We start from the raw sequence: 15,598 nt of genomic DNA on the forward strand, positions 1-15,598 counted from the left end.
ATCAAAAGCAGCAGGGGCAACTCACAGGAGAAAGCAGTGAGGAGGCTTACCAGACCCTTGAGATCTCAGGCGCCTCTCCCCCACCCACTTCCCATGTCAGCTGTATGCAGTGACAGTGAGGTCTTGTGGCCTCAAGGGGAGATAAGAGTATATTATATATAGGGTAAAAGATCAAGGGACAATGAGCCTAAATGAAGTTGCTACTTTGGAGTCTCCATGCTCTGTAAGCCCTCACCCTGAGGCTGAATGAAGAGCTTCCGTGGGAGTAATCCTGACACTGAAAGACCCACCTAAGAAGCTATGGGGAGCTCATCATTCAGGATAGGATGAGATCTTTCATTTGTGCAGGCTGCGCTGAAGTCTGGGGTCTCCACACTTCTGAACAGGGACAAGGAGCTTCTTGAGGCCATGGAGTAGTTGTTATTCAGGATGGATGACACTTCTCGGTAGTTCAGCTGCTCTGGGGGTTCCCATGTTCTGTAAGCTGCCCTCAGCCTGCATCTGAGGGAGGAGCATCCAAGGAGTAATCTTGACGCTGGGACCCATCAAGGTGGCCACTTTGGGGGTCCACATTCTTGTCAGTGACCTCTCAGCCTTCTCTGTAAATAAACTCATTGATTCACCAAACTGGTATTGTTGCAGTCGTACTTTATCCAATATCTGAGCCCTATCTGGGGTGAAGATGCATGTCGAATCTCATCAGCAGAAATGATTCCAGTGACAGCACGGTTATCATCCTCTTCTTTCAGGTTGCTGATCCAGTGTTGTCTCTTCAAATAACTACTCTGGCTGTCCTGTGTGGGCCATGGTTTCATCCTTCATCCCTGGATTTATTGTTATCCATTTGCTTTAGCAAAATGATAGGTTTAATAATGCCATTGTAACAAATCTCATTTCTAAGTAAATAGTTTACAACTTAAGGGTCACTCATCTTGTATTGGCTTCTGAAAGCCAATCATTAAATTTTCAAGGAAATCTGCAAACTAGTTATTACAAGCAGCCATTTTTAAAAGTTAAATTATATAAGTTCATAATTAACTATGCATCATTTCTTAATTCTTTTACTACTCTCAGTTACTATTATTACTACTACATATAACTATGAATTATGTCTGTTGTAAATAGTACATAATGACATGCTACCATGCATCTCTACCTACTGACACCCATTGAAGCCCTTATTAAGTCAGTCATCGTCAGAGTATTTGCACATGGATGAAATCGGGAAGAGCTACAGATCAAGATTTTATTTATTTTGGAACTTGTTTATACTGAAGGTGGTGGGGTAAATATTTATTATGCAGATGAAATTTAAAAGTATATCGTATCTGCACTCATTATAATATGAACAATGTAAACAATGAGACAGTATTCTTCTAGTAGTCAGAAACTACTATCAGATTCAAAACTTAAACTGGATTCATGAAGTCACTCACACAATTGATAAGTGAGTGTACTCCTGATATCTGTCCTTATTGTTTCACCTTATCTTGTTTAAATCAGCATGGTGCTTGGTCTGCAGGTTCAATTTGACTGGATGAAGAGATGTGGAAAGCTGGTTAAAATGCATCTGTTCTAAGTCCAGAGTGACATGTGGGACAGTAACTGAGGGAGGTAAAAAGGCCTGACCTGGACAGGGACGGGACCCTCAAATGGGCAAACTGCTGAGATGAAGAAGGAATGAACTGGCAAGCCTCTTTGTTTTCTGAGTGACTGTGTCTATCATGCAGCTGCCTGCTGACATCAGACTCCAGCTTTTTTGGTCTTTCAACATGGACTCAATACTAGTGATCTCCAGGGAACTTTCAGGCTTTCAGCGGTGCATTAGAGCCCCTGAGGCACTCCACTGTCTGCACTGGGGATGTGGTTCTCAGCCTCTCCAGTATACAGATAGCCATTGTTGAGTTACCCAGTTCCTACAAGGTAAGCCAATTCTATAATCCTCTACTTCATCACATACACACGTATATACACATACATTCTATTGGCTCTATCCCTCTGGAGAACCCTTCCTAATGCAATAACTGTAACATATCAATCAACACTCAGGCTGGAACTTTACTCATTAGAGCTGTAGGTTAATTATACATACATAATTTCAGCAAAAAAAATGAGCCAAAGAATTCTGTATCAGTTGAGTACTGTGTATCTCATTGTTGCTATACCAGCAAAGTTGATATTAAAAACATGAGCACTCAGCTGACCAGAGCTCTCTCCTCCCTTGTAGAGCTTTCTGTTGAGCATTTGCCAGTCCACTCCTGGGTTGTTTTCAGGTATACACCATGTCCATCATGGGTATCCTGTTCACATTCCTCACTCTGGGCCCAGGTAACAAAGCTTCCACCACCCAAAACACTGCTGATGGTCATATTAGGGAAAGCAAAGACTACGTTTAGATATATAACGTACACTACATTTACTCATATTTCATTGACCAAAAGTAAGTCACAGACCCACACTTACCTTTAAGTGAACAGCAAGTGCAAGGCAACTATGTGCCAGGAAGGAGGAAAAGGAGAAAAGGAATATTTGTGAATCAACTTAACCTCCTCTCCCACCATAGCAGGGCTGTGAGTGCGTGTGTGCGTGCATATGTGTGTGTGTGTGTGTGTGTGTATAAGTGTCTGCCTCACTCTCATACTTGAATATAGCTCTGACTTGAGAGTTATTGTGCTCGTTGCTACATCATGGAGATGCTCAGGACTTAATGAACAGGTGTGAGAGGACAACACCTTGGAGGAAGGAGGCTCTGGCAAACTGCTATGGGTCACTGGAGAAGGTCATCACCTCACTTCTTGTCCAATTCTTTTTTTTTTTTTTTTTGAGGCAAGACCAACAGATGACTTTTTTTAAATGCAAGAGAGCAAAAGCAACAGCAAGAGAGAGGGGGGGAGGGGAACTGGCACACCAGGGCCTCTGTCTGCTACACTAGAACTCCAGATGTGTGCACCATCTTGCGTACATATGCAACCTTGTGCACTTGCGTCACCTTGTGCATCTGGCTTATGTGGGATCTGAAGAGTTGAACATGAATTTGGCTTTGCAGGCAAGTACCTTAACTGCGAAACCGTCACTCCAGCCCTTGTCCAATTCTTGATAAGCCACGTTTGCATATCTCACCCCCCGCCATACGTTTCTGGAAAGCTCTGGCAAAGAGAAATCACATGGATGCATTTGTCTTTCTGTCATTGGAATAAATCAATGAGATCTAAGGCCATATTGTTCTGGACATGGTTGATCTTATCAGAACAGGCAAGTGAGGCAGGCACACCACACACAAAAGGGAAGTGTCATTCTCCAACCTGTGAAAGTGCAAAGCAATCCCAAGTGGGCACCTGCTTATGCGCCATGCCCTAGGGATCTCCCTTGTATATTCTAGTTTGGGACCTGCATCCATGTCTCCTTTACAAATTCTCAACACCATCATTTAATGGAGAACTACAACCATAGGGGTTGCTTCTTTCAGACAGCCAGGCAGCTGTATAGGCAAGAGAATTTTAAGCTCATTCTCTGTCTTGCTCAAGATTTTAACAAACTCCAGGGGCTGAATTATAGCTCTAGATACTGACAGAGCACACTAAAAGGAGGGAGAGATTTCTTATTCTAGAAAAAGCCTCATATATTCATCTCACTGTTGTGATCTTGAACCCCAGGTGTTGGTTACTAATATAGCTGGGCTTGGTGTCACATGCCTGGGATGCTAACTGCACTGTCACTTTCTGAGTCCATAGAACGAGTGAAGAAAGCACTATGCTAGTCCTTCAGGTACACTCCTTTGTTCATCGGCCAGTACTTCCAGCTAAATCCTTAAGCACTTCCTATGAGCAAACGAGGAAAGTGGGTTTTGAGAAGATTAAGTAAGTCTTCCAATCAGGAGTTGGCAGAACCATGATTTGAATGAAATCTTTCAGGATCTCATGTCTGATCCCTCTAAATTATAACTTCTCTCAAAACCCATTGGAGGAAAAAAAAATGAAAAAAAAAAACCAAGAAATTACTATTCAGGTAACATGAATGTGAGACAGTTTTTGCTGTGGTGGCTTATGCATGTGTAGTGTGCATAGCATTTGGTATGTGTGTGGGTTCACGTGTGTGTATGCATGTATGGATGTGGTGGCCACAGACTGATGTCACGTGTCATGCCCAATCCCTCTCTACCTTGTTTACTGAGGCAGGGTCTCTTACTTGAACCCAGGGCTACAGGATTCTATTGGTCCAGCTAGCCAGCTTGCTTCTCAAATCTCCTATCTCTGTCTCTTGAGCACTAGGATTACAGGTGGGCCACCAAGCCTTTCTGACATTTATGTGGGTGCTTGGAGTCTGAACCCTAGTTCTTATGCTTGCATGGCATTTAGCCACTAAATCATCTCCCCAGCCTCTAATGTTGATACATCAACAATATATTACATGGACACATGCATTATATTACATATATATATGTGTATATATATGTGTGTGTGTATATATATATATATATATATACATATATATATATACATTACATATATGTATCATATAATATTACATACATTGTTGAGATAGAGTCTCATACTATAGCCCAGGCAGGCCTGGAACTCACTTTGTAACTTACAAATTCATAATAATATAGCCTTAAACTCAAAATAATCCTCTTGCCTCTGTCCCTAAACTTCTGGGATTATAAGCATGAGCCATCACACCTTGCTCACAAGATCAAAAACAAAAAAAAAAAAAAAAAAAAAGAAAAAGCAAATAACATATGTCCACATCTTATGCCCATACCATTCTCTCACTGAGTTGAAAGAAATATCAGTTTGACCATAATTGCTTTGTTTTTCTTTCAATTTTTATTGAACACAAGTATTCTGACAGAATGCAAAGTCAAAATTCTCAGTTAGTACTCAGTATTTACACCAGTGAGAATGGAAACAAAGGTGGTGTTGATGTTTCACTTGGTAAAAAGTTTTATAACAAGAGAGAAGGCCCCCGAAGTACAGAATGCTGGGTAGGGATGTTAATAGAGGTTTGATAACCACCATCCAGACAGACAGCCTAGGGTGGGACATGGGAGGTTCCATAGAAAAGTGTGAAAATAGAGTTCCACTATATACACCGTGGCCCTTCAGGACTGGGAGATCCTGGCCATGGTGCCTGAGTGGCCCTTGCGCAGAACTTGGCCATGCTGGTCTTTACGTGAATGCATATGTATGTCACATACACATATAGACACATCCACATTGAAACTGGTGAGGCTGATCCCTTCTTCATAAAGCTAAAAAAGGAAAACTATAAGCTTTCATCTCTTCACATAAAAGATAGAACATCTTGAAAATAAAGTGACTCCCTTTTTGATTCTAGAGAAAGCTTTTTTAAAAGAAAAAGAAGAAAGGAAAGCTCGTGCATGCTGAGACAAACATATGTGTAAAGTGAGAGGCAGACCAAAATGTGGGCAGTCTTGGGTTCCAGCAAATGGCAGGGCCAGGGCTACAAAGGGTCAGCTACCTGGGCCCGGTTATTTTAGGGTTGACGGTAGCTCGGTCTTTTACTAACATCAGAACCAAAGTCAGTCTGCCTCACTACATCCAACTTGGAGTGAAATATACTGTCTCCAAGAGGTACAGTGTGTCCTTGGCCTTTCTAGTCAAGCCACTGACATCACAACATGGAAACTGTGTCTACCGGACAGGCTAGTGACTGGAGGAGCCCGTCTCTCACCACTCTCTGACTCAGGCAGTGCCCACCTCTCCCGTTCTACCGTGTGCGCTCAGAGCTCTCTTCATTTTACCTGTTTCTGAGGGCCTGTGCGTGTGAACTATGGATTTTTCAGGCCCCAGAATCAGAGGGGCCAGGCTGTGTTCTGAGATCCTCCATTTCCATCCCCAGGAGCTGAGAAAATGCAAAATAACCCCACACTGAGCAAATGACAAGACCATTATTTTTCACAGTTTGAAATTATAACCTAGCATCACCACTGATCATACTGCAGAAGCATCAGAACATGGGGAGTGTGGCCATAGATTGGGCAGAGGCCATCTGGCCGCCCTAGCCTCTTGTTGCTTTGTACTTGAGAAAGGAACATGGGCCAGAGGGTGGACTTCTAGTGGCTTAATGTCCTCTTCATCATCATCATCATCATCAATATTTCATTTTCGTCGTTTTAAAGGCTTCAATTCCTTTGAAGATTTTTGTTTCCTGAATATTTTTTTCTGAACTATCTGCTATACCTTCCACAACCAAACTATGTTGGAGTTTTATTTCAATACTATGACAAAAACACGTTTCACACTAAAATATTCACGCATCCACAGTGTACAAGCTTGCAGTTCTAAAGTAGAATGGAAACGAAAGCAAAATGTCTATACAAAGGGCTGGCTTTTCCCTCCCCCCTCCCATCCCCTTGAATGTTTCTGTATTTTTCCCCCACTTGGTTTCCAATCCAGGAAAGTTGTGTTATAACTCTAGACAGTAGTTTTTTTTTTTTTCCTTTGTTTTTACGAATGCTGTCTAAGTGAACAGAAGGCTGACGTTACTTCACTTCAACAGATTTCCAAACAAAGACACTAATTCCCTGAAGCACACATGCTCTTCCGCTCAAATCTAGATTCTGGGCTCAAAAGAAAATGGTATGTATATATTTTATTTGGCTTTCTACAAAAGGGGATGTTTGGGGTAAAAATGTGTGTTCACCAAGACCAGCCCCAACTATACAATCTTCTCCGCTTCATTCAACAAAGCCGAAGGAGTCCTTCAGAAGGAAGGGTGTGTGGACGCCTGGGAGGAGGTCCAGTGTCAGACACAGGCAAGTGGCAGCTAGTCAGAAAGTGGTCTAACCCCCCACCGAACAAACAGCAAAAGAACCAAAAAGCAAAAAGACAAACCCATTCCAGAATGAGACGGATTTTCACCTGAGTTGGACACAGGTAAAACTTGCAAATGGGAATGAGGGAAGAGCCACTGTAAACAATCATCTTTCATAATGTTGCCCCATGCTAAAGCAATCTGTGAGGATCCTGCCTGCCTCTAGGCGGTATTTGTTAAAGAAAAAAAAAAAAAGGCAGCTATTTTACATGGACATGAAACATAACTGAACTCAAACGTCTCTGTCAACTTGTAAACACTGGAAAGCAAAGTTGGAAGAAAGGAAGAAAAGGAAAGAAAAGAAACAATGGAAGAAAAAGAAAGCAAAAGAAATCCCAATACTGCACATTGAGATCTATCCCCAGAAGCTGTGATTTGGCATTCTTCCTACGAAACAAGTGTCTACATGGGAACTGAATTCAGCTAGAGAGGGTGACACACTTTGCATACTGAACAAATACAAAGTGAACAGAAATTATAACTTATTTATGAGGTTTTACAGAGTTCGAACTTGACTGAAAGTATAAAAATAAACTGTGGACTTGGTTCATTCGGTTCGTCTGAGTGCCTGGAAGCATTTCTCTGAAACTGGTCTGTGCCAATTGGGTAACAACAGCAAGTGTGGTCTTCCTGAACCTAGATTTTTTTTTTCTCCGAGCTTCCTAGATTCTTAATTTGGGGTCCTTTTGTTTGATTTTTAAATGGTTTCAGGGAACGAAGTGTCCTAGTTTGGCTGTGGGTTTAACCTTTTTGTCTCTTTTTTTTTAACAAGTGAGTGTGCAACAAAGGAGCCCTTTCTAGAAACCTACAAAAAGGCGATCCCATGTTTATCTGTTTTTTTTTTTTTTAAAGGCAAAAGACACTAGAGGAGATGAGATTTTGTGTGTGTGTGTGTGTGTGTGTGTGTGTGTGTGTGTATGTGTGTGTGTGAGAGAGACGGGAATGCTCTGGTGAAGCCGCTGTGTCACTTTAATTTTGATCTTAGCTCGTGGCTTGGCCCCCATCATGCTTTGCTCTCATTCTCCTTTGTTTGTGTGGCATCATTGGGGACCGTCTTGACTTCAGTTGGCGCTGGCTTTGCTTCTGACTCCTGGCTCTCCGGCTTTGCTTCTACAGGACCCTTTCTGCAGAGAATCAGAAACAGCAGCGCTGAGATCACAGCCTTTAAGTCTGTAGACAGACACCTCCCCACTTCTCCAGGCCCTGGGGGCGTGGCCCAGTTACACCTCTCATACTCAACCTGGCATGCATATTGAAATCACCTGGGAGCTCTACAAGCCACCCATCCTGGGCTCAATAGCCTTGGAAAGCACCTAGGTGATTCTAAGGTGGAGTTCAAGTTGAGCAGTACTAAGTCAGAAGAACAAGCCTCTTCTTGCTCCAGCCTCAACTGATTCAGGGTCCAGTGGTAATCAGGCAGGGAAGGGGGAGGTGCCAGTAGCCTCTACCTCACCGTGATATGCTGAGCATCTGCAACAGCTCAGCTTGCTATAAGTAGGGTGTGCTGAGCTGAGCTGGGTTCCCAGTATCAGCTGTGGGTCCCACTGCAAACCACCTCTCTTGTACCTATCCAACCCCACCCTGTCCCATGCTGTATTTCAGGACAGTGCCTCTATGCAACCTGGGTAGGCTGAGAAAACAGTTACCAAGGTGGCAGGAGGCTATAGCTATAAGGGACAGGAGGGGCAGCCATAGTAAACCTCCAGAAGACCTCCCCACCCGCCCCCAGGTCTGACTGTATCTCCACGGGTCCCACGAGTCAACGTCAGGCCTGAGGATACACGGGTGCAGGTTTAGACTCCAGCCTCACGCAGCCACTACATTTGGCATCACACTTAAACCTGAACACTGCAAACTTGAATTTAGAGATAAAACAGGCATTCAGGTGCCTGAAACTTAGTCTTCCCTGGCACTCTAAGGAGAGCAGGATTGAGAGTGGGTGGAGAAAAGAGTGGGCATCTCAGCCAGCGTGTGACAGCCTGTGAACTGCCTAACCCCTATGGCATAGACCTCCGAGGGGGCTGCCTTTTCTTCTTGTGCACAATGTTGCTTTTCTGAGGAGGGACTTGGCTTGCGCTGGATAACACACCAATTGTACACCAAGGGTACCAGATAAGGGCTCCTTGGCCTCCTTAGTGCCTTCCCAAGCTCTGTTCATCAGTGACCCAACTGCGAGGCACCCCGGCGGGGGGAACAGAAGCGCCGCTAGGATGATAAGGACGAAACACAATTAACATGGCCTAATTAGCCAGCAAGCATCGGCTCTGCTCACCCAGGCCCTGCTTCCTGCCCCTGCTCCTGCCTTGTCCCAGTGCCCTGGCTGACAGCTGCCTCAGAGAAGCCCTGAGTGAGGCTGAGGACATATCTAACAAGGAGGACACAGCACGACACAAACGCACACCACCACGGGACACGACCTGATGACAGCAGACAAAGAGAGGCCGTACTCGGTCTTTGTTGGTGCAGGCGAAACAGAGCTGTCTGCAGTGGAAGGAGCAAGCGCAGGGGCTTGTCCACTGGCCCCAGCGGCGGGAGCAGGAGAGCCCAGGGCTGCAAAAACATCCTTTGCAAGGTCAATATCTGGGGTCTTGAAGTTCCCTTCGTCCATTTTAAAGTCCTCGCCCTGGGAAGGGTTTGTGGTGCTGATGGAGGCAGCCTCGCTCTTCGGGCTAGCAGGGACTGTGGCTGCCTCGGGTGGGCTCTTCGTGGTGCCAGGCTGGGTGGGCTCTGGGTCCGGGCCTTTGGAGCTGGGGGCCTCCTGCTTGGTCTGGGGGGCTTCTGTGGCGGGGGCAGCCGCTGCTGCTAGAGGACTGGCTGCCCCCGCTGGGGTGGAGGTTGGGGCAGGGGTGGGCTTGCTGGCTGGAGAGACCTTGGAGGCCTCCCCAACACCAGCAGGAGTGCTTGGGCTAAGCACAGCTCCTTGATTAGCCAGGACACTAGAGGACAAATTGTTAGCAGCAGGGGCTGAGGTCGGGGTATCACTTAAGTCAACAAGGGGAGCAACCTTGGGGGCTGAGGCTGGGGATGTGGAGGCGGCAGTGATGCCGGGCCCCTTGGAAGGGGTGGGCTGGCCAGTGGGTACAGAATTTGAGTCTGGCACGGCTATGGCCGGCGGGGCAATACTGGAGGTCAGTGTAGTGGTCTCACTGGTGGGGCTGTTCTGAGCAGTGGCAAAAGTTTCGGTGATAGTGTCAGAGTTAGTGGTGACGGTGGTGACAGAAGGCAGCATGTCCTCAACAGTGGCTGTGGTGTCAGCAGGTAGCCTGTGGGGAGGACAGGAAGTAGAGAGAGAATAGACAATGAAGCTGAGACATGACAGAGAAGCAGGGCAGAAGGGTTGAAGCCAAGGAGAGGGGCCATGAGTAGGCATGCAGCCATGCGCAGGCAGGAACATGGGCCCACAGAGAAACAAGAACGTGGAGAGGAAGCCCAGGTGGGCGGAAAAGGACACAGGAGACGACAAAGAACGTGGCAGTCTCAAAGGGATCTGCTATCTTTCCTCCCTGCTGACATCCCTCCAGCTCTCTGCACAGGGCTCCCGTCCCTTGCACACCTGTCTGGGGCTCTCTGATGCCGTACCTGGATCTCCACTTCAGCGGAGGCAGCTACAGTTCACCATTCCCCTGTTCTAGGCTCCCTTGGAAGACGTGACCTGGCCCCCCTCCCAGGGGATGAGCAGGGTTCCAAATGGCTCCTAAGAGCCATGGCTTCTTTTAGCTATGATTCAGTGATTCAGCAAGACTCTTCCCTTCAAACCCATTGGGTCTGTGACAGCAAGGCAGGCATTGCAAACATGGCTGGTCAGGGTCTCTGAGGACCCCTAAGGCTTCTGAGAAGAACTGGGCAAGGTAGCTTTATCAGGTCCTCAACTTTTCTGGCCCAGAAAACTCTGGACTTGAAAAAACACCCTAATAGAATCTGCTAAGCCTCTTTCAAAGAGGCTAAACCATTTCCAGAATATGTAACTTAGGAAAGGAACAAGGGCTAGGATCCCCACTTATGCAAGAAGCCTAATAAGACACCCATCACTACCCACACAGAACCAAGGATGCCATCTCCCTAAGGAGTGTGGGGGCAGGTGTTGCCTGGCCAAGGGATCTTCTGACCCATGGATCCAGAATCCTGGCCTGCCATGTTTGGCTGGGAGCTGAGGAAGGGAAGCAGGGAGGGGTGGGTGTGATGAGGTAGATATGGGCTCTGTGGAAGAGGTTCCAGTTCCTCCTGGTCCACATACTCGGGCTCTGTCAGTGGCGTGGTCTCATTGGGCTCTGTGTGTTTCCCTCCATCATGATTTGGAGTCCTCTCCTCTTCAGTTCGAACTTCCACAATGGGCTCCTTGGATTCATCTTTCCTGTGGAAAGAATTCTGCCAGTTAGATCCCAGGGTGGCTCGGGAAGGGGAGATCCCTAGAAAAGCAGCTGTAGCTGAAGGTATGTCGTTTTGGTCTGAGGCCTGCAGAGTGGGCCCTTGCAAGGCATGTGCTCCTGAACATCTGAGGCCTGCAGAGTGGGCTCTTACAAGGCATGTGCTCCTGAACACCTAATTTCATCACCCTGCCTCAGTTTCCTGAATGTACCTAACCTAGTCATTATGAGAATGGAATGGGATGATGTGTGTGAAGTGCTTAGCATAGTTTCTGTTGTTGATAAGTGCTCAAATGCATACACATAGCACACATGTTCACATATATTTGTAAGCAATGATATATAGGCTGGTGCATGTTTAGGTACATGTTATAGTTCCTGGCATGTGGTGGTGCTAAACAACTCATTTCTTTACTCTATCCTTCTCAGTTGGCTCCATCTCAGTCCCATCCAACTAGTCTTCAAAGGCTTCTGCTAAATGGTTCAGGATCTGTCTTCCACAGATGCTGCTAGAGGGAACAAGATCTGCACCATCAGCTCCATAAGGCTAGGAGTTTTCATCCACTTTGTTTCCTGTTGCATTATAAAGCCAGGATCCAGTGTCTTACTCTCAGTAATGGTGGAATAAATATTTGTTGAGTGATGAATGAAAGAATGAATGAATGAGAGTAAGTAAGGTCAGGTTAGGTGTGCCCTTCAAATGCTGGTCCCCTTCATTGTTTGTCTTTTCTAGGCTTAGCTCTGACAAATCCCCTGTTTTGACCTTCTCAGGATCTTCAAACCTTGGTGAGATTGGGTGGCTCCAAGAGGCTGCTTTCACAACAGGTAACCCCATCCTATCCCACCCCAAGATCATGCATAGAGAGACTTGCACTAATGGTTTTGTTCCTTGGGGTTTCTATGTGGGGAAAATAAGCTACAGTAAAGGCCACCATGGCACCCCACAGATGGCTTCGAGGGGTCATAGTGGCAGGCCCTGTGCTGGGGCAAAGCCTAGACTGCAACGGCCAGGTGGGTCTGCACTCACGAGAAGGCAGCCTTGCCCTCCTCCATGTCTTTGCCCTTGGCTCCAGGCCCAGCTTTTCCACATAGGTTGACAGCGATGCACATAAGCAGGCCACACTTGTTCAGGAAGTAGCAGGTGATGTCCACAACCACGAGAAGAAGGACGAAGATGACAATGAGGATGCCCACGATGGCTCCAGTGCTCAGGCCTGAGGTGGGGCTTCCATTGGCTTAAATGGGAGAGAGATGGCTGGTGGTTAGCAGACTGAGAAGTGAGTCCTCTAACCTTGGGATATGTAACTGCTCCTGGGGGTAGAGTAAGGGGTTTGGAGCACAGAACTGAGGCATTCATGTCCAACAGAAACTTCACTGGGGGCTTTTATTATGCATGGTGAAGAGACAATAGGGTCTCTACACCTTTAAGTGGGGATGGATATCAGCCTTATCTTACGTAGGGGATAGGGGCCTGGGGCTCTCACAAGTCAAAATGAGAGAAGGACTGTGTTTTCATCCCTGTCCTCTCCAACTTCTGAGCCACCCCAAGGCACAAGCTCAGCTGATCTTCCTAAGTACTGGGAGAAGATTGAGCTGAGCCAGGTAGTGTTTGAGGACACTGGGTGAAGATGAAGCCAAGGGACACTGTTATGTGTCTCTTGGACCAACGCAAAAGGCTTTGCAAGACAGACAGGCAGAGGCTATTGGCTGCAGGCTATGTTGTGGCTCTAGGAACTGTGAGGGACAGGGTCTTAAAGAGGATTCCCAGGACTTCCTTGGGTCTTTTTTCAGGCCCATTGGGATGCCCAGTATTACTCCACTTCCTCTCCCCTCTCTGGGAACAAAAGTTCAAAGGAGTGCAACATTACAGTACACTGAGGTCACAGTTTACCCTCCTCTACTGCACCCAAGAAAGCTAAATTAAGTGAAAGTACCTCTGGAGACCAGAAGCCTCCCTAGGTCTAGTGGGTCAGGTAAAGGGTCTGGGAATACTTACCACTCAGGAGCCAGGCCTGCTCAGGTCAGACTTCAGGAAAACCAGAAGACTCCCCCAGAGCTGCACACTCACACACACAGGCAGGCAGGCATGCTCACACTCAGGTTACATCCTCACATCCCTGCAGTGGCTAGCCTCCAAGTTCTGGCTGGGTTCGTTCTGAAACCAGACACAACTTCTGTGCCTAGCTTCCCTGGTGTAAGTCTGTTCTCCTCGGGAGGCCTTGGGCTATTGATGTTAGCACAGAAGAGCCCTGGGTCAGCTCCCTGCATGGCTCTGAGAAGAACCAACTAATGCTGTGGGGCTCCTACCAATGTGATGTGGGAATCAAGACCCGATATACAGCTTTACCTTCAAGTCAGTGAGTCACTGTGGAGGTAATGGTTCCAGACTGAAATATAGGCACTTCTCATTTCTTTTTCTTCTGAAAGAACATAGGTCCAGAGGCACAACTCCATCCTACCATTAGACCCTGTATGAAGCTTCCTGTGTTCTCAGGACACTGAGGTCACTTACACCTGTGGACTGGAAGCAGCAACTATGGCCAATACTACTGAAGCTTGTTCCCGCTTGATGCTAAACTCAGTTCACTATACTTTGTGGAATACCAACCATGGCCCCGTTGGCCTGTCAATCATGTCTCATGCCATTCCTGCAGATAATGAGATGAATGTGTAACCCAGGGTAATTAGCACTATAGATGGGCCACAATTCTTATTGTTATTATATTTCGGTTGGTTTTTTTTTTTTTTATTTGAGTCAGGATCTCACTAACATAGAACTCCAATCCTCTACCTCTACCTCCTGAATGCAGGGATTAAAAGTGTATATTACCACACCTTTCCCATTCTTCTTTTCTCATGTAGCCTGTGTTCCAGTTGGCTCCTTTGTCCCAGGAATTATAGGGCTTCTCCAGGGCAGTGTCACTTCACTGTTCCTCATTTCAAACTTCAGTTCTGCTATAAGGCACCAGCCCTATATGCCAGAAAGGAGCACCAACAATCTATTCCTTTGGGGACAGTGAGAGAGACACTTGGCTTGCTAATGCATTTGGACCCTTGGGATCTTGGCTTGTTTCCCAGTGTTTCCTCTTGAAGGTCACTGGGTGGACCCTTCTAATTCTTCACCAAGGACTCCAGCCCATGATCCTAGGAAGGCCGGAGACTGGCCAAGGACACTGGCTACCTGGTGTTTGTGTGTTGAGAGCCAGAAAAAAGCTACTGACCCCAGCCATTAGCTAGAGTGGATCATTTTCATAGCAGCCCACTTCCCCATGAACCTTGTTCATACATGAGCATGGGAAGAAATGTAGGCTTCCATAGTCTTCAGAATCTCAAGCTGTTTTCCCGAGTAGGATAGTCATTTCAGCCAAGATATTTCTCTCTATTCCATGGTAGTGTCTTGAAGCCATTACGGCTTCTTGACATTGGTACCTGGTAGATGTAAAGTGCCTCCTTGCCCAAGAAGAATCTGAGGGTTGGAGAGATGGCTTAGCAGTTAAGCGTTTGCCTGTGAAGCCTAAGGGCTCCCTGTTCAAGGCTCGATACCCCAGGACCCACGTAAACCAGATGCACAAGGTGGTGCATACAGAGTTCGCTTACAGTGGCTGGAGGCCCTGGTGTACTCATTCTCTCTCTGTCTGTCTCTCTCAAATACATAAATAAAAATAAATAATTTATTTTTTAAAAAGAAGGAGCTGAAAGTCATTTTGGTGTGTGTGGTGGAAGTATATCTCTGTATTTTTTGTATTTAATGGCATTCTGATCTTTTCCTTATTTTTACTTTTTTTTTGAGACAGGATTCCTATAGTCTCTGTTGCCCTGAAGCTCACACTCATAGAAATCCTCCTGCCTCAAACTCCCTGAGTCCTCATATTATAGGCATGAGTTACCACACCCAGCTCTGTGGCAAAGATTCTACAATCTGAACGCTATATGTAAATATAGTCTCAAGTTGTCTGCTTGTGTCTTTAAAGAGGAAAAATGAACTATAGAAAAGCTATGTGTGAGAGGTCAACAGCCGGGACAGCTTCTGCTCTGACTTATACAGACCAAGCTGGAGGCATCACTGGTTCTGCACACACATGAGGGGTGGCACTCCAGGGCAAAGAGACTTAGTCCTAAGACATGAACACAAATCAAGTAGGGCTTTCCTTTTCATTTACTACAAATGTCAAATCCTTTCTCTGGCCTACCATGTGCACTGGCCTCTGCCTAGCCCCCTGGCCTTTGTAACTCAGGAAGTGATCTTCAAAGACATGCTTTAGGTCAGACAGTTCTTTATGCTGTCTGATTAATATGTCCATCTGCCCATTCCCTAAAGCCTGGACAGGTCCTTGCCTAGACACTAGTTCCCTAACGAGCATCTTAGGGGTAGCTTTGTGGCCTTACAGGCTGTGTGT

The 15,598-nt window shown here is 46.3% G+C and overlaps 1 protein-coding gene across 16 annotated transcripts in view; it reads right to left on the reverse strand.

Annotated features, from left to right (window-relative positions):
• Positions 1 to 6,417: 6,417 nt before the first annotated feature.
• The window catches only part of Ncam1 (neural cell adhesion molecule 1), a 321,651-nt gene continuing 312,470 nt past the window's right edge, over positions 6,418 to 15,598 (reverse strand). For 10 of the 16 annotated variants that reach the window (XM_045145923.1, XM_045145928.1, XM_045145925.1 and 7 more), the window contains 4 exons: positions 12,229 to 12,436; positions 11,072 to 11,188; positions 9,285 to 10,100; positions 6,418 to 7,961 (listed from right to left, as the gene is read on the reverse strand). In XM_045145923.1, the coding sequence (XP_045001858.1) occupies positions 7,841 to 7,961; positions 9,285 to 10,100; positions 11,072 to 11,188; positions 12,229 to 12,436 (1,262 nt within the window). In that variant the 3' untranslated portion in view covers positions 6,418 to 7,840. The remainder of the gene's footprint in view (positions 7,962 to 9,284; positions 10,101 to 11,071; positions 11,189 to 12,228; positions 12,437 to 15,598) is intronic. The other 6 variants (XM_045145931.1, XM_004666466.3, XM_004666468.3 and 3 more) reach the window with 1 other exon arrangement.

This window comes from Jaculus jaculus, chromosome 3, assembly GCF_020740685.1.
Source record: "Jaculus jaculus isolate mJacJac1 chromosome 3, mJacJac1.mat.Y.cur, whole genome shotgun sequence".
NCBI classification, from domain to species: Eukaryota; Metazoa; Chordata; class Mammalia; order Rodentia; family Dipodidae; genus Jaculus; species Jaculus jaculus.